Consider the following 27,702-nt stretch of genomic DNA (forward strand, 5'->3'; position numbering starts at 1 on the left):
TTGACCTCCTCCCTATAGGCTGTCTCATCGTTGTCGGTGATCAGGCCTACCACTGTTGTGTCATCAGCAAACTTAATGATGGTGTTGGAGTCGTGTTTGGCCCTGCAGTCGTGGGTGAACAGGGAGTACACACCCCTAAGGGGCCCCAGTGTTGAGGATCAGCGTGGCAGACGTGTTGTTGCCTACCCTTCCCACCTGGGTGCGTCCCGTCAGGAAGTCCAGGATCCAGTTGCAGAGGGAGGTGTTTAGTCCCAGAGTCCTTAGCTTAGTGATGAGCTTCGTGGGCACTATGGTGTTGAATGCTGAGCTGTAATCAATGAACAGCATTCTCACATAGGTGTTCCTTTTGTCCAGGTGGGAAAGGGCAGTGTGGAGTGCGATTGAGACTGTCATCTGTGGATCTGTTGGGGCGGTATGCGAATTGGAGTGAGTATAGGGTATCCGGGAGGATTCTGTTGATGTGAGCCATGACCAGCCTTTCAAAGCACTTCATGGCTACTGACATGAGTGCTACGGGGTGGTAATCATTTAGGCAGGTTACCTTCGCTTCCTTGGGCACAGGGACTATGGTGGTCTGCTTGAAACATGTAGGTCTTACAGACTCAGTCAGGGAGAGGTTGAACATGTCAGTGAAGACAATTGCCAGTTGGTCCGCGCATGCTTTGAGTACACGTCCTGGTAATCCATCTGGCCCCGCGGCTTTGTGAGTGTTGACCTGTTTAAAGATCTTGCTCACATGTTATTGCAGGTGCAGCGAAATGCTTATGTTTCTAGCTCCAATAGTGCAGCAATATCTAGCAACACAGTAACAATACACACATGATCCAAAAAGTTTACAAATATTTGAAATATCAGAAGAGCAATATCAGAGTCTAGATATAGTTGTATAGGATGAGCCATGGCTACAATACAGTATATAAATATAAAGTGGGTAAAACAGTATGTAAACCTTGTTAAAGTGACCAGTGTTCAATGACTATATACAGTGCCTTCAAATATTCAGACCCCTTGATTTTTTCCAAAATTTGTTACGTTACAGCCTTATTCTAAACTTGATTTAATAACTAACAATCCTCAGCAATCCACACAAGATACCCCATAATGACAAAGCGGAAATAGGTTTTTACCCCGAGACATGATGCTGTAATTGCTGTCAAAGGTGCTTCAACAAAGTACAGAGTAAAAGGTCTGAATACCTATGTAAATGTGATATCATTTTTAATTTTTAATAAATTAGCACAAAAAAAATGTAAAATCTGTTTTTGCTTTGTCATTATGGTTTAACGTGTGTAGATTGATGAGGGGTAAAAACAATGTAATCAATTTTAGAATAAGGCTGTAATGTAACAAAATGTGGAAAAAGTCAAGGGGTCTGAATACTTCCCAAAGGCACTGTACATGGGGCAGCACTCGTCCATAACCCAAAATATGAGGTTATTATGTTGTGTTAGTTGTTTAGGTTTTATTCACCATGGGCATTTTGCATAAGTGCATTTTCCATAATTCTTTGGATATGTAGTCAGCGTGATACGAATTACGAAACTCTTTCTTGCGATTCCACTGTCCCTTAGCAATTTCCGTACATGCAACTTTCAATCAAAATGGCGGCTTCCTATAGCGAAAACGTGAGTTGAGTTTTATATCAAGATTTTGGATATCTCTTTAAACGTTTCAAGATTATTACCGTTATTGCTGCCATATCTCATGATTGAACACACCGCAATTATCCAGCCACTTCACACAGGGCGCGCCATAGCTAGTTTACATAGCTAACAAATTAGCTTAGCTAGTAACGTTAGCTAAATCCTGTAGCTAGCTAACGTTAGCTGTACTAGTTAACTATGGGACAGTGTTTGCCTGGGCTTACCAACTTCGAAAGCAGTACTTATTGTAATATTTTGATTTGCTATTTTCTTTCAGGATTTGATTGACAGTGATGGCCCCAATGCTGTGCGGCTGTTGAACAGTCTTACTGAACAGGTTAGGTTCAGAATACAGCTAGCTACAGATTTGATACCAGATAATGAGATATAAACCAAAGATGGCATCCATTACTGAGCGTTAACGTTACAGGTTTGCCTATGCCAAACGACCTATACTAAACGTCTAAAATGTCTGTGACCAGTTGCAGGTGTTTCTTTTACATTTCGAAAAGGCTCCATTATTAAAATTAAAATTTCGCTTCAAGAAATAATCCAACAATGTGTACACCGCCATCTTGTCTATTTCAAATCTTCTCTCATTGATTGAGGCAGGTGGGTCCACCCCAAAGTGCTGCATGTCATGATGACACTCCCCTGTCTCGATCAATGAGAGATTTAAAATTGACAATATGTCTGCGTACACTTCATGGAGCAAACATTTTTATTTATTTTAGAACCACCTGCAACTGGGCACATACATTTTAGAAGATTCAGTTGAAAAACCTGTAACGTCCAGTAATTTATACCAAAAATCTTTGCTTATATCACATTATCTGGTGTACGGTCTGTAGTTACAATTCAGCCGGCTGTTTGTCTTCTGTAGCTTCCTTGCTAATGATGTGACATAGCTACGGTAGTGTTGTTTATCAGTCATATTTATTACTAGTTTCTGAGATCTATTACCAGTCACTCATATGTTTAAGGTCTGTCTGTACACATTCAATCCTAGGTGGCATCAGTTACAGGGCAGGTTCGAGATTTGTTAAAGAGGGTCCAAGGTGGAAAATTCCAAACATCCAAGGTAAGTACTATAATAGGATTCACACACATGGTCGTTGAGATTTCACATAAACAGGAAGCATTGTCTCGCTCAAATGCTTTATGCAAATGTACATTTCCCACTCTCTTGTAGGGTTTGTCTTTCCTTGACCTTAGATATCAGCTGCTGCTGTTTTACCTGCAAGATGTCACTCACCTGATCAGTCTTAAATCAGAGGGTAGTAGTGTGAAAGACAGTGGCGCCCTTCACAGACTGGTCACCGTCAGAACAGTAAGATGCCCTTCATTGCTGGTCACTACATGTTGTACCACTCAGTGTGTGGGGCTGTGCATGTGCAACCTCTCCCATTTTCATCATCCCAAATTCAAATTACTGTTGACTTTTTGCATAGTCTTCTTGGTCTTGTTTGGGCTCATGAATGCCATCTTGGACCTCTGTTGCTATATTCTAACTATTGTGTTGCTCTACTAGGTTTTAGAGAAGATGCGCCCTCTGGACCAGAAACTGAGATATCAGATTGATAAATTGGTGCGCACAGCAGTGACTGGGAGCTTAGGTGAGATGTGATATTGAGGAAAGGAAGCAAGTCTTTAATTGTTATGAAAAATGTATGTACTAATCAGAATGCATGTGATATACATTCCTTGATTGTATTGTAAATTGTTTATTTTATATTTTGTAGGGGAAAATGACCCATTGCAGTTCCGTCCCAATCCGGATAACCTTGTTAGCAAAGTAAGCACTTCTCATCTCTTGGCATCCCTCAGTCTATGTTAGATTAATACAATTATAAACCGGGTAGTTTGACTCCTGGATGCTGATTGGCTGAAAGTCGTGGTATATCAGACATAATAAACTAGGTGGTTCGAGCCCTGAATGCTGATTGGCTGACAGCCGTGCATGGTATATCAGACCATATACCACAGGTTTGACAAAATATGTATTGTTACTGTTCTGTTACTGTTGGTAACCAGTTCATAATAGCATTAAGGCACCTTGGGGGTTTATGGCCAATATACCACTGCTAAGTGCTGTATCCAGGCACTCTGCATTGTGCATAAGAGCAGCCCTTAGCCACGGTATGTTGGCCATATACCACATCCCCTCGGGCCTTATTGCTTAATTATATTATTATTATTCATTGTGTTCTTTGTTCCCTATTACAGAATGAAATCTGGTTTGCACAACAGCTTATGAATGTCTTTAAAAAATGTTTTTTTAATTCCATAGCTAAGTGAATCAGAAGACTCGGGGGATGAAGATGGTGGAGAGAAGGCTGAAGGCGCTGAGAAAAAAGTGCCATCTAGTGGCAAGAAATATGTTCCCCCCAAGATTGCCCCAATGCACTATGGTAATGTCAAATATAAGTTGTTTTTTTAATCTTCCTCTCTGTTGAATTGTATGTACACCCCCCCATTACAAATGCACCCAAAGCTGTTATTTCTGTGATGGATGATTTTACAAAACCATGGCTGTAATATATAAGACCTCTTTACTTGATCAACAGAGGGAGACCTGACCGATGCAGACAAAAAGAAGGAGCTGGCGGACAAGCAGAGGCGTGCCGCCCTCCGCAGCTCTGTGATCCAGGAACTCCGGCAGCAGTACAGCGACGCTCCCGAGGAGATCCGCGAGCACAGGGACTTCCAGACAGATAGACAGAGCCGAGAGCAGCTGCACAGGTCCGTGCTGTCATCATCAGACACATTGATCACACAATCATCAATTAGATTATTGATTTGTGACTCATTTAACTGTCTAGTACTACAGTAGTTTGAGCCCTCTCATTTGGAGGGAGTCCCTTCATGTATTTATTTTCTTCCTTTAGGAAAAACTTTGAGGAGTCGATGATGGTGCGTCTGCAAGTGCCCCGAAATGAGAGAAGTGCTAAGAAGAGAGGAATGCTGGGAATGTCTGGTCAGCTGAGTGGCATCACACGGTTCAGTGACATCACAGCCCTGACGGGCGGAGAGGGACAGGTGAGTTGGACACATTTACGTGACACACACCAGTCTTCTACAGGTCACACTCCTTGCTGACATGCAGTGATTGATCATATAAGATATATATGCCATTTCGCAGCTGCTTTTATCCAAAGCGACTTAGTCATGCTTGCATAATATTTTACATACAGGTGGTCCCAGGAATAATGGGCACACTTCAGATTTATTCTCCACTGCTGTGTTATGTTATTAACGTATGAAAGTGTTGATATAAACATTCTCTGTCCCTCCCTCCAGGACACGGATAACCCGGGGCCCAAGAAGAAGAAGAAGAAACTAATGAAGAAGAAAACTAAAAGAAAAGGTGAGCCTGAGTTTTGTTGACATCATTGAATATGTTTACATGCACAGTATTAATTTGATATTAATCTGATTATGGCAGTAGGCAGATTATGCAATAGTCATGTAAACACCTTACTCTGCTTATCTTAACGGTACGGTCAAAAACGAAGTAAGCATACACCGATTAAAACAATCTTTCGAATTATTAAGACACATAAACAACTTAATCGGCGGTCCAGCGGTGTATTTGATCTGCGCATGTGCTGAGCGAGCGTCCCTCTTTTAGTGCGAGTGAAGTGTTTGGAACAATTGAATGCATGTGTTTTAGAAGTAGTTTTCACATACAAATGTTATATGTCCGAACTCCGATTCAAATATGCTTCCCAAAAATAACATGGACGCTGTGGTAGAACGTTTATTTTGGTTGGTTATTTTATGCATTTATCAGAGTGCCGTCAAATTCAAATTAAAACATGTTTTATTAGTTGCATACACATATATTGCAGGTGTAGTGAAATGCTTGTGTTCCTAGCTCCAACAGAGCAGTAGTGAAATGCTTGTGTTCCTAGCTCCAACAGCGCAGTAGTGAAATGCTTGTGTTCCTAGCTCCAACAGCGCAGTAGTGAAATGCTTGTGTTCCTAGCTCCAACAGAGCAGTAGTGAAATGCTTGTGTTCCTAGCTCCAACAGCGCAGTAGTGAAATGCTTGTGTTCCTAGCTCCAACAGCGCAGTAGTGAAATGCTTGTGTTCCTAGCTCCAACAGCGCAGTAGTGAAATGCTTGTGTTCCTAGCTCCAACAGCGCAGTAGTGAAATGCTTGTGTTCCTAGCTCCAACAGCGCAGTAGTGAAATGCTTGTGTTCCTAGCTCCAACAGCGCAGTAGTGAAATGCTTGTGTTCCTAGCTCCAACAGCGCAGTAGTGAAATGCTTGTGTTCCTAGCTCCAACAGCGCAGTAGTGAATTGCTTGTGTTCCTAGCTCCAACAGCGCAGTAGTGAAATGCTTGTGTTCCTAGCTCCAACAGCGCAGTAGTGAAATGCTTGTGTTCCTAGCTCCAACAGCGCAGTAGTGAAATGCTTGTGTTCCTAGCTCCAACAGCGCAGTAGTGAAATGCTTGTGTTCCTAGCTCCAACAGCGCAGTAGTGAAATGCTTGTGTTCCTAGCTCCAACTGCAGTAGTGAAATGCTTGTGTTCCTAGCTCCAACAGCCAGTAGTGAAATGCTTGTGTTCCTAGCTCCAACAGCGCAGTAGTGAAATGCTTGTGTTCCTAGCTCCAACAGCGCAGTAGTGAAATGCTTGTGTTCCTAGCTCCAACAGCGCAGTAGTGAAATGCTTGTGTTCCTAGCTCCAACAGCGCAGTAGTGAAATGCTTGTGTTCCTAGCTCCAACAGCGCAGTAGTGAAATGCTTGTGTTCCTAGCTCCAACAGCGCAGTAGTGAAATGCTTGTGTTCCTAGCTCCAACAGCGCAGTAGTGAAATGCTTGTGTTCCTAGCTCCAACAGCGCAGTAGTGAAATGCTTGTGTTCCTAGCTCCAACAGCGCAGTAGTGAAATGCTTGTGTTCCTAGCTCCAACAGCGCAGTAGTGAAATGCTTGTGTTCCTAGCTCCAACAGCGCAGTAGTGAAATGCTTGTGTTCCTAGCTCCAACAGCGCAGTAGTGAAATGCTTGTGTTCCTAGCTCCAACAGCGCAGTAGTGAAATGCTTGTGTTCCTAGCTCCAACAGCGCAGTAGTGAAATGCTTGTGTTCCTAGCTCCAACAGCGCAGTAGTGAAATGCTTGTGTTCCTAGCTCCAACTGCGCAGTAGTGAAATGCTTGTGTTCCTAGCTCCAACAGCGCAGTAGTGAAATGCTTGTGTTCCTAGCTCCAACAGCGCAGTAGTGAAATGCTTGTGTTCCTAGCTCCAACAGCGCAGTAGTGAAATGCTTGTGTTCCTAGCTCCAACAGCGCAGTAGTGAAATGCTTGTGTTCCTAGCTCCAACAGCGCAGTAGTGAAATGCTTGTGTTCCTAGCTCCAACAGCGCAGTAGTGAAATGCTTGTGTTCCTTGCTCCAACAGCGCAGTAGTGAAATGCTTGTGTTCCTAGCTCCAACAGCGCAGTAGTGAAATGCTTGTGTTCCTAGCTCCAACAGCGCAGTAGTGAAATGCTTGTGTTCCTAGCTCCAACAGCGCAGTAGTGAAATGCTTGTGTTCCTAGCTCCAACAGCGCAGTAGTATCTAAAAATTCACAACAATCTAAAAGTTAAAAAAATGCAATTAAGAAATATATAAATATTAGGACAAGCAATGTCAGTGGCATGGACTAGTATACAATATATACATATGAAATGAGTAAAACAGCATGTAAACACTATTAAAGTGGCCAGTGTTCCATGTCTATGTATATAGGGCAGCAGTCTCAAAGGTGTAGAGTTGAGTAACCAGGTGGTAGCCGGCTTGTGACAGTGACTATGTTCAGGGTAGGGTACTGGGTGGAGGCCGGCTAGTGATGGCTGTTTTTCAGTCTCTCGGTCACAGCTTGGCTGCACCTGTACTGACCTCACCCTCTGGATGATATGGGGGCGTACAGGCCATGGCTCGGGTGGTTGATATCCTTGATGATCAGTAGCCTGATTTCAGAAGTGTCCATGTAAACAGGATTATTAGGGAACTCGTTTTTCTTGCAAAGCATGTAAACGTTAATTGAACTACTACTAATCTGACAATCAAATTGTGTGCATTGCATTTAACAGTACTCATTGTCAGGCCATCAGTGATTTATTTTATGTTAAATTTTGTTTTCAATTGATTCTCAATGTTAGACCATTTTACAATGACTTGGAGTGCAGTCATTATGCATCGTTAGTTAATCAACATTGTTCTTTGCCTGCAGCTTTCAGAAGATAGGATCACAAATGGAATCCTAAAACCACAAAGCAGGATGAAGAATGGTGATTTAGGCTAAATGGGACAATTCACTTTGTATAACTTTTCAGGATTGTTTTGTGATTGTAGGTGCTTAAACCATGTGTATTATAAAGGAGAATTTCACCCAATGTGTTTATTTTCTTCGATATTATCATTAGTCCTTGTTTGACAGTCAGTCCTGTGTGCATTTCAAGATGATGCTCCAAAACATTTGAATATGAAAATGTCCCCCCATTTCGAATTCACAGGGCAGGTATGTTTTCCTTATTGGGCATCAATGGTGACTGGTTAAGCCACACTTTTTGGACAAGGGATTTTTATTTAAAACAATGCAATTTAAGGACAATCAAACATGGTCTAATAGAATATGGTTAAACATTTATCCAAACTGAATTCACTCTTGCTCAAATTCAAGTGTATTGTTGAATTACATTAACTACTACTACTGCCCATATTTTGTAACATAAGAGGCTATTGGATAGATAATTTGAAATTGAAAAGAAAAAAAAACAGTACAAAAAAAACACAATCCACGGTCACTGTGGCAGACAAAATACAAAAGTTAAATTTTTTGCAGAAGCAGCACTATCAGTAATTGCATTAAATATTTCCAGTTTTAGCAGAGACAACTAGCAAATTAGTTTCACAGCACCGTACATGTATACATACACTTCCTTAGTCACCCCGTTCACTCTGTCCAGTTTGAAATGTAGTGGAGACCATCGAACCTGGGCTTTCTGTTAGAGGTCATAGGTGAGCTTTTCACGAGGAAGAAAGTCAATACACATTTTAAATGTAGGAGGAGTTAAAGCCCACAGTAAGAGAATACATTTTTTGCCATAGTATGTGATAATCAAACACTTTCTCTCACATTTTCATTAAGATGATCGAGACACGGGCTCATAAACTGTACATCAAAATATTTTCTGTGCAGCAGTATGTATAGATTGCCAAAATTGGGTCATCTCTACAACTCCAATACATGCATATAAGTTCCACTTTCAGAGATACGTCATTTACAATCAGGAGAAATTTAGAATTTTATGGCATCTTTACTTCCAAGTATTTGATTGTTTCTTCCTAAGATAATAAAACCTCATTCACTGCTTAAGTAAGGTTTATTTTACATATAACACGTACATGGTATGCTCCACAAATACAAAAATGCAATTTGCCTTGAAGTAAAATGTGTAAATTGTTAGAATAGTCATTCTAACTCTGAGGGTGTTAGGCACCTGCATCTTAATAAGGGCGCTGGAAAAGATCAAGGTCACTGTTTCTTGTCTGTCCTATCCATGTTCACGAAGCATAGTCCTGCCTTTCAGGAAGAAGCTTTTACTCTTTTTGCCAAAATCAAGCATAAAAGTAGAAACTAGTGATTTAAAAACAGCAGCAGGCCAACTTTACTTTCTCAAAAGAACTGTAATTGTAATGTCAAAATGAAGATTTAAATAAATTGACATACACAATATTAATTATTTATCATGAGGGCCATAAACAATACCTTTTTTTAAATTAAATGTTTTACTTGCTATATTGTATTTACTTTGCCACAATGGCATTTTTTGCTTTTACCTCCCTTATCTCACCTCATTTGCTCACATTGTATATAGACTCATTTGCTACTGTATTATTGACTGTATGTTTGTTTTACTCCATGTGTAACTCTGTGTTGTTGTACGTGTCGAACTGCTTTGGCCAGGTCGCAATTGTAAATGAGAACTTGTTCTCAACTTGCCTACCTGGTTAAATAAAGTAATGTAATAGATTTGTTTGCCAGCACAAGTCTAGATAGCGCTAGCTGTATTATACCTACAACAGGAAAGTTCCAGGCCGCTAGGTGTATCTCTACAGCATTGGCATATATCTGGGTGACGTAGACATCCCCATGCATGCACTTGATCAAAATATGACTAATTCAATATTGCACCATCCCATTCTCTGGGCTCTGCAATCATAACCAGTAGTATATACCAGGAATAATGAAACATTCACTAAACACCCATTATTAACCTATGAATTATGACCATTGGTGTCTTTATAGATTATTTTAAAATGTATTTCATTGTTCAATCTTGCCAAATCATATTCTGTAGGAGGATTTAATATGAATTTAAAGTATTTTGACATGTATATGGATCGGGTCATAAACATCTGAGGTTAAACGTAGGCTAAATCTGGCAATCCCACACTTTACCTAAAACCACTGCAACAGAGGTATTGTAGTCTCCGTATTTGCATTTTCCTCCAACGCGACACTGCTTCCCAGTTGAAGAGCTTGTGATTTCTATGCAGCACCATGCGCCTTCCGAAAAGCACCACTCATCTTCAGAAGATGCCCTTCTGGAGGCATACAGCCAGTCATTATTCCCTCATTTTGGCCTATTTGCCAAATGAAGTGCAGAGCATGCATGATGTGTGCAACTCATCACTCCAACACAGTCATCCATTGTCTTGTGTCTGAATGGCAATAGGAACTAAATCAAAGAGAATGGAAGTTATTCATGTCTATTGAAATCCATGTGTGTATTCAAAATTATCCAAAAGTTCGTTAGTCTATCACTTTAATAATTCAAAGTTTAATTTAGGCCTATTCAAATAAAATTGTAGGCATTGCAAGTTTTGCTATTATTTTGGGTACTGGTGTCTTGACGAATAACAACTCCATTTGTGTTTTAACTTTTTATTATAGACCCTAGCTCACAGGCCTCTAAATACTTAAGAAAAACAGTTGAAAAAGCACATGCAGTGGCTGATAGTGAAAACAGATCTGGCAATAATAGGATCGTCTTGACCATGTGTGACCACTTGGCTATTTAGCTCAGTTCAGGTTTTTGCCAAGACTGCATATTTTGTTTTCTCATGTATTGATATAGCCTCTGCGTGGTGGGGTTGTGCAATGCACTTTCTTGGTTACTACTAATGCAAACGGCTATAACAAGCCCACAGAGTGGAATTCACAAATACAAAATGCCTAATTTAAGCCCTACAGTTTTTGCTCCCAAATACTGGAAAGTGTGATTCATCAGGTTACATGATCACCACACCAACCCACGCAGCTATAAAATGATGCAATTATATGGCCATTAACAGCATGGCATATTTATATAGTGGAATAGGTTTAGCCTAAATCATATTTACTTTCTTTTTTTGCAGCTCAGGCGGTCATTCTAGAAAAGGCTCTTCTGTCTTAATAGTATAATTCGCATAGGTAATTTGCTTAACACGCCATCTACTGGTATAACATCGTTATTCAATGCCATTCTTAAAACAAGCTCTAGCCTTATTTTGAAAATGAAAACCGGAAGCTGCAAAGCAACTAGCTTCTGCGCTAGTTGCTTGACTAGCTAACTTCGCTTAGCTACGTTCGGTTCATGTCATTTGCAGATGCCACATTCCTGACACGTTTGTACGTATAAAAAGTATGTAAACAAGTAAAGGGAGATGGAAAGTAATAATTGAACGTGTAACATCAAAATGTTAATTCATAGGGTTTGTACGTTTACGTTTCACGCATTGCTTTTCTTACGCTCCTAAACAATTTCGGTATGTTCAACTTTTGGCAGCTATCTGGCGCCATCATGTTCTGCCCAGCGTCCTCTGAGCCACACATACGCTATTCAAATGCCTGGCGACTCATTACAACTTCAGTTTTATGCACGACATGATTATATTGTGTAACCAACAAAAGGGGGTATTATTGTATTTTTTCATGATGAGATCTAAATCCTTCCGAGAACACCACAGCGAGATTATTCTACTTTTGCTACAATCGCTAGGGTCTCCCGTTTCATATGCGGTATTGTAAACGAAGTTGTGAGGATCACAGGCAGAGGAAATGGATCCTTTGTCTGGATACGACAAAATGTGACGCGACGCATTGCAAATGTAATTTCACATACTGCATCTCAGATTAACGGAGAGCACAGACATTTATGTTGCGCCATTCAGATCGCCCTGTACACAAAAATGTCGGTTTGAACCGGTCTTGAACCGCTTAAGTATACCAAAATGCTTTGCAACTCTTGGAGAAAAAAAACAACAAACATGTAATTTTTTACAGTCTTTATTTTTTTTCTAATTACAGACTTATGGGTTAAAAATAAAAAAGCTAAACTTTTTTTTTTTTAAACCCACTCCTGTTTCCAAAAACCAAACCCCTCCACACAAACCCACCCCCCTTAAAATAAAAGCTCCACTCTTTTTAATTAATTACTTTAGCCCCTGTCCGAAACGGGGCCAGGGCCCTGGTCCCCCACCCGTCCGCCCCTTCTCTGGTCCCCCACCGCCCCTTCTCTGGTCCCATCTTTCTCACTCTCCCAACTAAAACAGCTGCTGCCATCTTGACATTAACTCGCTCTATAAATATGTGTGGTGGCTGGTTGTGTAGTGTCTGCAAAGTGTGTGGGCCTAGTGTGTGTGTGTGTGTAAGACAGCTCAACGCTTGTTGTAGTAAATGCCCCCTGCGGTAGCCCTGTGATCGCCCTGGCCCCCTCCCCCCCACACAGAAAGGATGGGGTGAGTGTGCATAGCAGGAGCAGTGAGAGAGAGAGACCCTGCCGAGACATTGGGGGGCGCCGCGGCCACCGGAGCAGGGGTTGTCAGCCTCCACTGGTCCTGAAACCTGAAACGACAAGAAGTGGTCTAATATACAGAGAGAGGAGAGGGGGAGAAAGAAGAGGGACACGGAAAGGAGGTGAAGGACATGGAGATGAGGTGAAGGACAAATGGGAGAAGCAGCACAGAAAGGCAGAGGGGTGCGAGGGGGAAAAAGTACCAGACCCACAAAATAAAGTAAAGTTGGCAGAGCTCTGGCCATGCTTTCTTGGGGTGAATGCCATGGGCTAAAAGGAGATTACATTTATTTATTTACCCACTGAAAGGCAATCGCTGTCAGATACTGAAAACAAGAGAGCATGGGATGGAACCAAAGGGAGATGGTAACAAAAGTGATGAGTTAAAGGATGGGGCAGGGTAAGTGGCAACTGGTCAGAGAGACAAGGGAATATGAGAACTCCAATACCACAACCTAAAAAATAAACAAACATTTTTGCTATTGGAAGTTTCACATGTACGGTACATAAAAAAAAGCAAAAAAGATAGACTTATCCTCGATGTTTGCTTTTCAAATGTAAGCATTTGGGGGCTGTGTTGGCTGTGACCCTCACACCCAGACAAAGGAGACACATCTGCAGCCTGAGATAACATCTTCTCAAAAGAAATGCCACCAAATCTCCCCAACGGCCATCATATACCTTACCAGGGTGACCGCACCAACTCCGCACACGCACGCTCACACACAATCGCACACTGCGGCCAGTTTGTCTGTCCAGGATATATTTATATATTTTTTGTCTTTTTTTTGTCTTTTTTTCTTCTCAGGGTTCCTTCCTTTATTGGGGGACTTTTTTCATTCTTTTTTTTGTATGGGGGACAAGGAGGTGATAGTAAGGGTGTTTGGGGGTATTAGTAAGGGGAATACCACGATGTTGTTCGCCCTCGGCCCCTGGAAAAGAGAGAGAAAAAGAGGGTGAGTTTCTTGGCTTAAAAAGAGACAGACACCAATTTTAGGTGTCAAGTGTGTGTATGTGTGCAGGTAGAAAGGGGGCCTGGTGAGATCTCAATCCTTCAGGGAGACTGGGGGGTGCATAAAGATTTTAATGTATACCATCTTAATGGCATTGTGCCTTTGATAAGTGTTGAATTACCACAATTTCAATTAAGAATAATTGACCGTACAGAAAGAAGCTGAAATCAGCTTTGTCAACAGTAAAATGTGTAATTCTCAGATTATACAGGACTATAAAAATAATAGGGGTGTGGGGACAGTGAGGCACTCGCTCTCCCTCTTTCTCTCTCTCCTCTTTCTCTCTGTTGAGAGCAGCTCCCGAGGTCGCTGTTGGGAGAGAACCTGAGAACAGCAGCCTCCAACCCACCCCACAAACCCTCCCAACAGAATGACAGACACACTAGAACAGTCCTTCACATGCTATAGGACAGGCCACATATATACAGCATGCAGACAAAGACTCGACTGACCCATTCTCCTGACAACCTGGACCATCTCAACACAGACAGCATCAAAATCAAAATCACACATTGCTTTTCCATTCTCACACATCACCACCACCAGACCCAGGCATCCAGTGCCCACAAACACAGGGGTCACACTAAAGCAGAAACCACTGGTTAGAATGCTGAAGTCAAAATCAGGCTGCAGGAATGAACCCTCCATTCCGGAAGTGAAGGCAGTGGGTGGGACTGCCTGGCCAAGTGGCCGTCTAGCCTATGTATGAGATGCACCAATGTGTAGTTCACATTCAAGTTGGTTTTAGCAACAAGACAAAGCACCTGCACTCTCCCCATAGTGGGCAAACCACTACTGGGTTAGCCCATCTCTGGGTAATATGCATGAGCCCAACCTGGTCTCAGAATTCCGTATTATTCTGTACATAAATTCAAGATGCTCCATTTAGTATGTATTAAATTTGTGTTCAAATTTATGTTCATCGCCCATTTCATATGATGTAATTCGTAACATACAGTACCAGTCGAAAGTTGACACTCACTCCAGGGTTTTTCCTTAAATTGTTTACCATTTTCTACATTGTAGAATAATAGTGAAGACATCAAAACTATGAAATAACACATGGAATCATGTAGTAACCAAGAAAGTGTTAAATCAAAATATATTTTACATTTAGGATTCTTAAAAGTAGCCACCCGTTGCCTTGATGACAGCTTTGCACACTCTTGGCATTCTCTCAACCAGCAAATGTATGATATTACGAATTCTAGCTAGTGGCTAACGTTAGCTAGGCTAGGGGTTAAGTTTAGGGGTTAAGTTTAGGAGTTTAGGTTAAAGGGTTACGGTCAGCTAAAACAGTTAAAGTTATAGCTAACATGCTAAGTAGTTGAAAAGTTGCTAATTAGCTCAAATGATCTGTGATGAGATTTGAACTCGCAACCTATGGGTTGCTAGACGTTTGCCATTTATGTATTATGTAACCATATTAAAAATGTAACATAACATACTAATTTGAGTGTCCCGGTTTTACCTTTACTATATTATGTGTAGTCTATGAGACCAGGCTGATGAGCTATATCAGAGTGCATGGGGCATGAGATTCTGACTAGAACAAAATCATTTTCAATCACATATCATTTCCAAATCACATGTCATCCTACTAATTGTCTTAAATAGGACTTTGCAGATAGCATATTTTAGCCGGGCCAAAAAAAGTATCAGTGATTGTTGATTGACAATCATATCAGCAGCTCCCACAGAGGGGACAAATAAGGTACTACAGATGACCAACGGATACCATTAGTCTAGATGAATGGAAAGGTTGTTCCATTGGTCAGAATCTCATTGCATGTCAGTTGGTGAGGATGCTCAGTTTGATTGCTCTGCAGCCCTCAGTCTCAGCAATACATATTGAACAGCACATGGGCCCAGAGACGGAGCTCCACCGTGAGCGCTCAATGAGTCATCATGGGAACCCCCCTCTCACCTCACACTGAGAGACACAGCAGGACACACACTCCAGGGAGACACACCAGACTCCCAGTGCACAGAGCTTTGATCCACTCCAGGTTTTACATACATAGGGGGTAGGCTTTTGTATGGATTGAAAACAAATACAGATTGCAGGGATGTTGCTTTGGAAAGGTCACAGGCAAAAGACAGCTCTGGAGCAGCTGCACCAGGTTAACAAACAGGATGGATATATTCTATTCCTCAGAACACAGTGCACCTGTCTCCTAACAGTGAATCATTAGAACATCTAGTTGAGAGGAAAAGTACAGCAGGAAAACTAATACTATACAAATATACACACGCGCCAATTAATGTTTAAGCAACAATGCTAACGTGTCTACCTAGAGAACTTATAGAAGCCATTCATGGTACACTAAAGACACCCATTTGCATTTAAAACTTACATGGCATCTTAATTGTCCTTAACTTCTTGGATATAGGGGGCGCTCTTTTAATTTATGGATAAAAAAACGTGCAGTTTTAAGCGCAAACCAAGATGAAACTTCAACCAGGAAATGGGCAGAATTTTTGAAGCTCTGTTTCCCATTGTCTCCTTATATGGCTGTGAATGCGCCGGGAATGAGCCTGCCCTTTCTATCGTTTCTCCAAGGTGTCTGCAGCATTGTGACGTATTTGTAGGCATATCATTGGAAGATTGGCCATAAGAGACTACATTTACCAGGTGTCCGCCCGGTGTCCTTTGTCTAACTTGGTGCGTAATCTACAAGCTGCACGCAGTCATCCAGTGATTGAGAGGAGAGAGGAGGCTTTCAACGAACGATATATCATGAAGAGATATGTGAAAAACACCTTGAGGATTGATTCTAAACAACGTTTACCATGTTTCAGTCGATATTATGAAGGTAATTTGGAAAAAAGTTCAGCGTTTTGAAGACTGAATTTGTTTTTGTAGCCAAACGTGACGCACCAAACGGAGCAATTTCTCCTACACAAAGAATCTTTCAGGAAAAACGGAGCATTTGCTATCTAACTGAGAGTCTCCTCATTGAAAACATCTGAAGTTCTTCAAAGGTAATGATTTTATTTGAATGATTTTCTGGTTTTTGTGAAAATGTTGTCTGCTGATGCTAACACTAAATGCTACGCTAGCTGTAACACAAATGCTTATTTTGCAATGGTTGAGAAGCATATTTAGAAAATCTGAGATGACAGTGTTGTTAACAAAAGGCTAAGCTTGAGAGCTAGCATATTAATTTCATTTCATTTGAGATTTTCATGAATAGTTAACGTTGTGTTATGCTAATGAGCTGTGGGGATAATTACACTCCTGGATACAGGTTTTTTTCGTAGCTAAACGTGACGCACCAAACGGAGCGATTTCTCCTAAACAAATAATCTTTCAGGAAAAACTGAGCATTTGCTATCTAACTGAGAGTCTCCTCATTGAAAACATCTGAAGTTCTTCAAAGGTAAATGATTTTATTTGAATGATTTTCTGGTTTTTGTGAAAATGTTGCCTGCTAATGCTAAATGATGCGCTAGCTGTTACACAAATGCTTGTTTTGCTATGGTTGAGAAGCATATTTTGAAAATCTGAGATGACAGTGTTGTTAACAAAAGGCTAAGCTTGAGAGCTAGCATATTAATTTCATTTGCGATTTCCATGAATAGTTAACGTTGCGTTATGGTAATGAGCTTGAGGCTGTATTCACAATCCCGGATCCGGGATGGCTCGACGCAAGAAGTTAAGGTCACGTCAACATTCTAAAATGGAATCAAACCATTAGCACCGAACAAATGAAAACAAAACCAGGCAAGTCACTCTTTGCCTGTCACCTTTTTAAGTATTAATGACCAGCACTATGGGAGAGATGCTCACTCACAGACAGTATGTATACATAATGTATGTCCAAGTCGTACAAAGAGCCTGCCACGCATACATGTACAGCCTGGGAGGATCGCACTGCCGTGCACTGAGAGTTTGGCTGCCTCCTCTGAAACGGTTGTAGGTGGTGCATGCAACAAGACCGCTCCACACTGACTGACCCATCTGACTCCCTCCACCAGTCTCGCTTACCTTTCCACTCACCATTACCCCACTCTAAAAGGGAACCTCTCCTCCACTGTGCTCTGGAGACACACCTTCACTGATTTTGCTGGAATGTTGTTCAGCAATGCTAGCCAACACTTCAGTCCCCTCCCACTACAGACAGGCTTGTAGATGTTCAGTGCCTATAGCAACAGTCTATACCCCCCTTGGATTTCTTCATTTTATTGTGTTATGAAGTGGGATTAACATATTTTTTAATTATACATTTGTCAATCTACACAATATACTCTGTCAAAAAGCAAAAATCAAACTTTTTAAAGATGAAAATTAAAACACGAATATATCTTGAAATGGACAACACCTTTGGCAGCGATTACAGCTGGGTACATTTGAGTCATTTAGCAGAAACTTATCAAGAGTGACTTACAGGAGAAATTATGGTTGTGCCTTGCTCAAGGGCACAGATTTTTCACCTAGTCGGCTTGGGGATTCAAACCAGCAACCTTTCAGTTATTTGCCCAACCCTCTTAATCACAAGGCTACCTGGGTAAGTCTCATAAGAGCTTTACTGTATTGTGCAATATTTACCCATGATTCTTTTTTTATTTTTTTATTCTTCAAACTCTGTCAAGGATCATGGCTGGCCATAGACTTAAATCAGCTTGAAAGTCTAACTCAGCTCCTCAGGAAGAGTCACTTCTTGGTTAGCAACTCCAGTGTAGATTTGGCTGTGTGTTGTCAGTTATGGTCATGCTGAAAGGTGAATTCCTCTTGCAGTGTCTGGTGTAAAGCAGACTGAACCATGTTTTCCTCTAGTATTTTGCCTGTGCTTACCTACAAGAGCGGCCTACAATTAAAAAAGAAAAGAAAATTGCATCCCATAACATTTTAACATGGAAATAGCGGTTTTATCATTCAGCCTATAGTAGCAGCCAATATGTGGTGTTCAATGTAGGCCCACATTCCGTGAGATGTGAAAAAAAAATACAAAAGGCAGGGCTTGATATTACCCTGTCTGTTTATCCACTTGTCCTTCAGGCAAGGTGACTGAAAATGCGCTGTTTGAGGCAAGAAACCACTTTACAAGGGCTCCAGTGGCGCAGCGGTCTAAGGCACTGCATCTCAGTGCAAGAGGGGTCACTACAGTCCCTGTTTCAAATCTCGGCTGAATCACATCCGGCCGTGATTGGGAGTCCCATAGGGCGGCGCACAATCGGCCCGGGGTAGGCCGTGTTGCAACTAAGAATCTTCTTAACTGACTTGCCTAGTTAAAGAAATAAAATGCATTATTCCCATACCATTACTACAGAGAATCAGAAACTATGCTACCCTTTGCCTACTTCGCTTTTACAAGAGTCTCAAAATACAACACTGCCCCTTTAAGAGTTACAAAAAAGCTCGACCTGACTCGCTTTTCAAAGATGGCTAGAAATGTAAACATTTTGTGCTCTTGTAGGAAGCAACCACTCCCCATTGTTGACTAGAAACTGGCTGTAACTGGGATAAAAACTCACTAACTAGCAAAGGATATGAACAAAACTTGCACAGGTGGCTACATACAGCACTTGCTTTGATCTCAAAACAAGCTCAGCAACTCATGACCGCTCATGCTGTAAACACAGTCCAGTTCAAAGTGACAGATCCATATATGGCACTTTGCATATAGGCCTACTGCAGGGCTGGTTATGGTGCACCGGTCTGTGTAGAGTATGGGCCTGCGTCGAGCCTGTCAATGCAATAGAATCCAAATATGAATGTATATACATTTTATTTCACCCCAATTTTGTGATATCAAATTGGTAGTGAGTCTTGTCCCGTCGCTGCAACTCCCCTATGGACCCGGGAGAGGTGAAGGTCAAGAGCCATGTCCTAAAACACGACCCTGCCAAGCCGCACTGCTTCTTGACACACTGCTCGCTTAACCCGGAAGCCAGCCAAGCCAATGTGTCAGAGGAAACATTATCTAGCTTGCAACTGAAGTCAGCTTGCAGGCACCCGGCCCACCACAAGAGTGCGATGGTATATCCCGGCAGGCCAAACCCTCTCCTGAGCCAATTGTGCGCCGCCTCATGGGTCTTCTTGTTACAGCTGGCTGTGACACAGCCTGGGATCGAACCCAGGTCTTTAGTGACGCCTCAAGCACTGCAGTGCCTTAAACCGCAGTGCCATTTGGGAGTTCCTTGCAATAGAATCCGACGCCAATGCGCTCTACCTACAAGAAAATCTCTCGCACAGATCGTTTGGCATACTAAGTCTTGCATAGTTTGTTTTGGTATGTTAGATTGAAAGTGGCTAATATTAGAGCCTCCCGAGTCTAGCACAATTCCCACAGTGGAGCGAAACATTGATAGTGTTAAAAGGGTTAAACTCTAAAAAGTTGTAGTTCAATGCACTCAATACTGTAACATGCTGACCACACCGCTCGCGCTGCAAAATAAATGTATGCACACATGTTATTCAATCATTGCACCCACACTGCTCACGAGCTTCTGTATGGGCAGGTGCTAAAATAGAACTGTTCTGCCTCTCCCATTTCCTCATTGGTTTTTAAGAGCATATACCCACATGGGTGATTGGAAGATGAACTGAAGTCCACATTCAGTTCATCTGTGGTAATGCGCCGTAAAGCTGGTTGCCAACTGCCATATAAAGTCCAAAGAAGAAAAAGAAGCATGGAGGAGAGATTACAAAAAACTAATTGGGTTTACCGTTTATTATGAACTGTCAAAGTAGAGGACCTTGTGCATTTCAGGTATAATAAACAACCCAATGTTAATATCCCAGGACAAATTAGCCAGTAACAGCAAGCTAGCTAGCTACATTTCCATATGTTTAATGCTTTTCGACCTGTCCCCAGGTTCAGAGTTTGTTTTTGATATTTCAACCTGCGTGTCCTGCTCACTTCTGGTGTGGCGGGACAAAATAAACATGTTGACGTGCATGCGGTTTGGTCAGCATATAAGTCGCTCTTGATAAGCGCATTTGCTAAATGACTAAAATGTGAACATTTAAAAATGTTTGTAAAAATCCTGTTTAGCACCTTCAGGTGCTACAAATTTTTATTCTGCAACAACTATATTTTTGTAATTTAATTTTTATTCCTTTGTAAAAGTGTAGAATTTTATTTTCACTGACATTATGGAGTATTGTGTAGATCAATTAAATGTTTTTATTAAATCTATTTCAATCCCACTTTAACAACAAAATGTGAAAGACTGGTGTAGACTTTCTATAGGCACTGTACCTTCAATGATTCTCTATACACCCAGTTTCAACCACCAGCCCATAGACACCTGATGGCCCCACTGAGTCTTGGGCGGGAGCATGTTTAGAATTGAGCATACTCTCTCTTCACTGCACGTTCTGAAGCCAGGTCAGAAAACCAACACTAGCACCTGCCCCTTCAGTGTTTGCGCTACCAAATTACTTACACCAATTCGGTGCTTTAAGATCCGCAAACAGTGTGTGTGTGGGGGGGGGGGTGGCTTCAGGCTTTACAGTGTCCTCACTGCCCACCATCTCCCGCTCTGCTCATCCTCACTTCCTCCATAATCTCACTAATTCTACCGCCTTTCAACTCACTCTCCCTCACTTTTCCATACTCTTCCCCTCCCCCAGGTAATGGCCAGCTGTCTCTCAGTCTCAGGGTACGAGTGTTCCGGGGTGCTCACCTGAAGGCCCGTCCTCTGCCTCTGGGCGGTGTGTAGCCACTGTAGTAACGTGCGCGCGATGGGTTAAAGTTCCCTCCTCGTGAGCGGAAGCGTGCCCGAGGAAACCCGCGGTCTGTGGTGCTGATACCTGGCCTGTTTGTTCTCTTCACACCCACCTGACAGGATCAAGACAGGGGAAACCGGAAACCACAGGTTAGACAATAGCACAGGGGCCACAGAGTTCAGAAGGGTACAGGGGTCAGTCCCATTTAACACCCAGTTAACGTAGGAAATGGAACTGAAATTCAGTTCATACAGAAATTGCTCAGAATTGAGATTTTCCCCATTTCTTTACTTAATTTGAAACGGAATCGACTGTGACAGTAGCTAGGTTTCCATCCAATTGGCGACAGATTTTCATACAAATATTCTAAAATCTGCATAAAAACAATAAACGCAAATCAGAGATCTGTTTCCATCAAACTGACTTGCTGCAGACAAAAAAAGGCTGTGCGTGATGATGTCGTACAAAGGCGCATCAAACTCCTCACCATGCACTTTCACCACCCTGGGAAGTTCATAACTTAATTAATCTATAACCTAATAAACTGTAGTCATAGTGGGAGGACCACACAGCATATCGCGTGACTCCCAAGTTTACTTCAAAATGGTTATTATATCAATATTTGCACATAAATATCTGTAGTTGCCATGGCAGGCATGACTTTTCCCCCCAACATGTACTTTACTCGCATACAAAAAGGTTGAATGGAAACCTGGTTTATGAAACAGTGTTGCGTCCTCACCTTAATCTGCCTTCCTCTGAACAGAGACTCGTCCAATGCCATGGCCGTCCTCACAGACTCCTTGTCTGAAAACTCGATATAGGCAAACCTGCAACAGCAGCAGAAATATAAGAGCGTCATGAAGCACTAAAATCAGAGCACAAATCACTGAACAATCATGGACACCTCTTTTCAATAATTCCCTAATAATGACAATAACAGGTGCGATGAGCAACCGTTTAGCAACCTGATCATCCTAACTGGTTTATCTCATACACAAATACAAGCTTTAGAAAATAACTCCAGGCTATTAGAATAAGCAGTTACTTTCAATTAACTAAAAGTAACACTACCGAGACCTGAATCAAACAGAATAATATTAGCTAGTATAATTGCATTACTTTAAGTGGAAAGGGAATGATAAAAGCTTTTATACTAGTCATGAATTGTACATGGCTATAAAATGGACATGGGCACTTGAGTGAGCTAGACCACAACATCAGTAAAGAAATCCTCTGTGCTGCAGTCCAAGTCATCTCTATAGAAAGTTAGGGCAATGTGGTTTCAGTCTTGAGAGAGCCACTTTCTCCTCCTTAGCTGTTGCTAAGTGATAGACACTTCTGCATTGTGCTGTTTATTTCTGATAGTTTTCAAAAAATGCAGATACGCAATTTGTTGACCCCCCCCAACACCACACTCTGAAGGTCTAACCAAGCAAGCACCTAGACTGGGTCTATGAGCAATGTGACAAAATAATGGGTCGGCTGAACACAGATCTGTAACCTTACAAGCTGAAATTCCCAAATGTGTCTATTCAATAATGGATTCATGCGAATCAGTGCCACACAAATAAATATTTTTAACCTTTATTTAAACAGGAAGATTCCATTGAGGTAAAGGCCTGCATGTACAAAATCACACATTCAAAACATGACGATCAGACGTGTGAGCATGTAGATGATCTTGAGGCTGAAAGTCTTAACTCTAGATCACACTGCTCTAGATAACTAGGACAATGTATTTACTTAACTGTGAATAAAGATGCACTAATTCTCTAACCCGCACATGGAATGTCGGCAATTACCCTCTGGGATGCCGAGAGGGTATAGCTGGTAAAATGGTGTCTACACAATCTTTAGGGTAGAGGCTGTAAACATCTTATTTACTCTAGATGACTGATAGAAAAACGCTGCATAGTGTACTCACAGGTCTGTAAGTGAAAGAGCACTACTGCAAATGGAGGGAATGAGGGTGTAGGCATTTACCCTTTGGGATGCCCTGTGAACTTGTCACACAGGATGGTGACTCTGTTGACGGAGCCGCAACCGTGGAAGTGGGCTTCTAGCTCCTCCGCCGTGGCGCCGTAATCAACCTGTCCACAGAGAGGGAGAACAGTGAGATACCGCTGACAATGGCTAGTCAATTCCGCAATACAGAATCAACTCAGTGCCAAACTCCAAATTAAGGTTTTTGCATTCAAAGTAGTGTGAAATCATGCATGATGTCAATTTGAAACTCTACTACACTCATCATATGATAGAATCATCTTGAACACCTAACCAGGTGAATTCCACATACACCCAAAATAGAAACACCATCTGAGGTTAAGGAGGGGGTGAAGCCTTACGTTTCCAACATAGATAGATCTCGCGTCAGCTTCCATTTTCTCCTCGATGGACATGATGACAGGACCGGCTAGAGAGCAAAATTGAGACAAATTTATATACACTCCCGTTCTAAAGTTTGGGGTCACTTAGAAGTGTCCTTGTTTTCCATGAAAACATACATGAAATTAGGTGCAAAATGAATAGGAAATAGTCAAGACAAGGTTATAAATAATGATTTTGAATTGACATAATTGTATCCTTCAAACTTTGCTTTCGTCAAAGAATCCTCCGTTTGCAGCAATTACACCCATGCAGACCTTTGACATTCTAGTTATCAATTTGTTGAGGTAATCTGAAGAGATTTCAACCCATACTTCCTCAAGCACCTCCCACAAGTTGGATTGGCACTTACGTACCATACGGTCAAAATGCTCCCACAACAGCTCAATAGGGCTGAGATTATAGATAGCTGGTATTCTGACTGCTTCTTCCCTAAATAGTTCTTGCCTAGTTTGGAGCTGTGCTTTGGGTCATTGTCCTGTCGTAGGAGGAAATAGTCTCCAATTAAGCACCGTCCACAGGGTATGGCGTTGCAAAATGGAGTGATAGCCTTCCTTCTTCAAGATCCCTTTTATCCTGTACCACCACCAAAGCACCCCCAGACCGTCACATTGCCTCCACCATGCTTGACAGATGGCGTCAAGCACTCTCCCAGCATCTTTTCAATGTCTCACGAATGTTCTTTGTGATCCGAACACCTCAAACTTAGATTTGTCTGTCCATAACACTGTTTCCAATCTTCCTCTGTCCAGTATCTGTGTCTTTCGCCCATCTTAAGCTTTTCTTTTCATTGGCCAGTCTGAGATATGGCTTTCTTTGCAACTGCCTAGAATGCCAGCATCCCGGTGTCTCCTCTTCACTGTTGACGTTGAAACTGTTGTTTTGCGGGTCCTACTTAATGAAGCTGCCAGTTGAGGACTTGTGAGGCACCCATTTCTCAAACTACACACTAATGTACTTGTCCTCTTGCTTAGTTGTGCACCGGGGCCTCCCACTCCTCTTTATATTCTGGTTAGAGACAGTTTGCGCTGTTCTGTGAAGGTAGTAGTACACAGCATTGTATGAGATGTTCAGTTTCTTGGAAATTTCTCGTATGGAATGGCCTTAATTTCACAGAATAGACTGACGAGTTTCAGAAGAAAGGTCTTTGTTTCTGGCCAATTTGAGCCTGTAATTGAACCCACAAATGCTGATGCTCCAGATACAAAAAGGCCAGTTTTATTGCTTCTTTAAATCAGCACAAGTGTTCAGCTGTGCGTAACATAATTGCAAAAGTGTTTTCCAATAATCAATTAGCCTTTTTATAATGATTAACTTGGATGAGCTAACAACCATGCCATTGGAACACAGGCGTGATGGTTGCTGATAATGGGCCTCTGTACGCCCATGTAGATGTATCTTTAATTATTATTATTTTTTTTAGCTTCACAACATCTACACTGTATTTCTGCTCAATGTGATGTTATTTTAATGGGATTTTTGTTGTTGCTTTTCTTTCAAAAACAAGGACATTTCTAAGTGACCCCAAACTTTTGAACGGTAGTGTATATTTGGAAGGGTTTGATATTAATTCATCTGTCTTGTAGCTGCTCTGGAAACTTCAGTGAAATACAAAAAAATCAGTCGGTGTTCTCAAACAGTAATTTTTGGGACACATGTTCCGAGGCACCTTATCACTCTTTCTTCCCAAATAAACTCACCTGGTGGAGGGCTAAGATTCATCTGTTTCTCCACCTCGTTCTGTAACTCCTTCAGCTTTTCTGCTTCCTCCTCCATCTCTCGCACCCGAGCTTTGATCGCCTCCAGCTCCTGAAAATAAATACATCAATACTCATCAATTGCAACACACACCACACTAGTCAGCAGGCTTGACAGACATCATGGGAAGAAAACAAAAAAAAAATGTACCAAATAAATTTCATCCATGCCGGTGCAAGCACATGACACACTTGGCAGTTCAGTCGCCTAAGATGACCCTGTTCCTGCACTAGCTGCTGAGTGGAACAGGCTCGCAGCACATGACCATTGGCCCGGGGTCTTTGTATCAGGCTTCACCATTCATTTCACAGACTGCTCGCTCAGCAAGAACCCCCACCGCCCCAGTGATGGCCAATAAGACAGTGGTGCCATACATCCTGTTGGGTGGGATCCCTTATTGGGTTTAGGCCTCCTTGACATTGCTGCATTGCAGCGCAGTGGGAGTTGCTCCAAATCCATCCTGGACTACTGACACAATTTGCATTGCAGGTTAATCCATTCCAGGTCTTGGGGATGTCTTGCATGGCCCCATTGATCATAACAACCAATAGACAAATTCAACAGCTTCGACTGGCTTCAAGAGGAAACAGCGAAATTCCTGGAAACTATATGGCTTATTTGATTCGGTGATGACTGGCTGCATTTTGTCGCATATTTAGTGTAGTCTCTTCCCTCCTGAAAATATCGAAGGATGAAAGCCCAGCCCTAAAAAAAATACCGCACCCCCAGTCTCGTGCTTACATAATTGCTTTCGAACACATTCATGCCAAAGACCACTATCACACATGCATATACAAATCAGAAACATTGTAGATAACATAAATGCAAGCCAACAGCTTTAATGTGAGTATTTTCAAACCGCATCTTTGCACACTACCACAGTAATATCCATTACCCACTAATTTATCAAGAGATAATACCTACTTATAATAGTCAAAATTACATGTTTAAAAATGCTTGCGTTTCGCAAGTCATTCAATGACTTTACTGGGAGAATAAACATGCGTGTCAGGTGCATGTCTGCAACATCCCAATTATTAGCAAGCCAACTAGCCAGCCAACTACCATTATCTCGTCGGCTCCCTCCCACTAACGTTATATCCAGCCCAAATATCCATAAATCCCTACTACAACAGAGCAAGTGCAGCATACTTCTCTGCGAGCATTTTAGCTATATAACAGTTAGATAGACAGTAAGTCAAGACATTAAAGCTTTTTTACTAGTCATCACTTAAATTTTCACGGAGTTGACGATCATGTTCCGTATGCGCATCAGCGCTTCCATTACAGCAGCTGTCAGCGTATGAGAAAAGAAAGGAGGCGTGTTTACCGTGAGCTCTCGCAGTGTCTGCGGATGGACTCGCAATCCGGCGGCTAATGGCGGCCTGTCCTACCCTCGCCCCTGTCTACATCTCCGTATTGCATTTTTGCGACGAATATTTTTTCTCCACTAGGTCGACAGCACTGGCGCAGAGAAACTACCAACGCTGCTGCGCCAACATGGCCGCCAAAATCACGCATGTCACCACACATTTCTACTGAGCCTCAATGTCGGATATCAACCAAGAGATTTAAAAAAAGACCACCGGGAATAAAAAATATAGCTGATTGCAGCTTAAAATAACGCGTTTACACCCGCAATCTCTATCGTACAATACACATGTATTGTCTCAACTTGAGTGAGATTTAGGGCATAAACTATGCCCTTCACTTACCGGGTCCTCGATCGCGGCCTCTCCCTCCTCTAATCCAGGTTCCTCGTCGCCAACACCCGGGTCTTCTAGTTCTGGGTGCCCTGGGTCTGAGTCCAGCAGGGATTCTTCCGTCATCCCTGAGTCCATTCCGTTACCGAACTCCGCCATCTCCCAATTCCGGTTTATCCGACGCGCCTCGTGGCTTAAACCAACGTTACAGGCCCCAACTCACACAGCGGGAGAGTGAGTGGGGCGAAAGAAAAAAAACGGCGGAAACCGCCGCTTAGGAAAGTTAAAACGTGAAATAAAAGGCCAGCTTCGACTCTAGCCACTGTCCGAACGGGTTCCAACTACAATTGCAAAAGCTACTTCAGTTGTGTGTGTGTGTGTGTATCAAAGTTTTAGCGGAGAGCCTAACGTTACAGTTTATTTACATTAAGAAATATACATAACCTAAAAGATTCTCTTCGCGAGTGCTGTGTCCTCAGTTCAGAAATGGAAGTCGGGGGTGGAGTTACGTACTGCGGGCGTAAACTCGCAATCTTATTACTCAATTAAGCATTGTAGACACACCTTCTACCGTTTTTCGTTGTCGTCTATTGGATATATTGCAGCACATGGATGCATTCTTACCAATTTCGCTTTTACACTTCAAACTCTGATTCGATTAGAAGTATGTCAATCACAAAGCCCACCCATTTTGTC

The 27,702-nt window shown here is 42.0% G+C and overlaps 2 protein-coding genes across 6 annotated transcripts; one reads left to right on the forward strand and one right to left on the reverse strand.

Annotated features, from left to right (window-relative positions):
• Positions 1-369: 369 nt before the first annotated feature.
• ngdn (neuroguidin, EIF4E binding protein) lies at positions 370-8,020 on the forward strand. Of its 2 annotated transcripts, none has more exons than XM_042308402.1 (11): positions 370-426; positions 1,921-1,980; positions 2,653-2,724; positions 2,836-2,973; positions 3,175-3,259; positions 3,386-3,438; positions 3,934-4,054; positions 4,211-4,385; positions 4,532-4,682; positions 4,944-5,010; positions 7,858-8,020. In XM_042308402.1, exons 1-11 carry the CDS (start codon positions 415-417, stop codon positions 7,869-7,871), a joined length of 948 nt encoding a protein of 315 aa, XP_042164336.1. In that variant the 5' UTR covers positions 370-414; the 3' UTR covers positions 7,872-8,020. The 2 variants fall into 2 exon arrangements, with proteins under 2 accessions (XP_042164336.1, XP_024248509.1); XM_024392741.2 differs by lacking the exon at positions 370-426 and adding an exon at positions 1,529-1,625.
• Positions 8,021-11,950: 3,930 nt separating this feature from the next.
• On the reverse strand, positions 11,951-27,520 carry pabpn1 (poly(A) binding protein, nuclear 1). Of its 4 annotated transcripts, XM_042308403.1 has the most exons (8): positions 27,298-27,520; positions 27,019-27,266; positions 25,246-25,354; positions 23,506-23,573; positions 23,144-23,250; positions 21,900-21,987; positions 21,115-21,269; positions 11,954-12,516 (listed from the first exon to the last, which is right to left on the reverse strand). In XM_042308403.1, exons 2-8 carry the CDS (start codon positions 27,163-27,165, stop codon positions 12,330-12,332), a joined length of 861 nt encoding a protein of 286 aa, XP_042164337.1. In that variant the 5' UTR covers positions 27,166-27,266; positions 27,298-27,520; the 3' UTR covers positions 11,954-12,329. The 4 variants fall into 4 exon arrangements, with proteins under 4 accessions (XP_024248507.1, XP_042164337.1, XP_024248505.1 ...); XM_024392739.2 differs by lacking the exons at positions 27,019-27,266; positions 27,298-27,520 and adding an exon at positions 26,634-26,745 and having other exon boundaries at positions 11,951-12,516; XM_024392737.2 differs by having other exon boundaries at positions 27,019-27,520.
• Positions 27,521-27,702: the final 182 nt, after the last annotated feature.

This window comes from Oncorhynchus tshawytscha, linkage group LG29 (assembly GCF_018296145.1).
Source record: "Oncorhynchus tshawytscha isolate Ot180627B linkage group LG29, Otsh_v2.0, whole genome shotgun sequence".
Classification (NCBI taxonomy): Eukaryota; Metazoa; Chordata; class Actinopteri; order Salmoniformes; family Salmonidae; genus Oncorhynchus; species Oncorhynchus tshawytscha.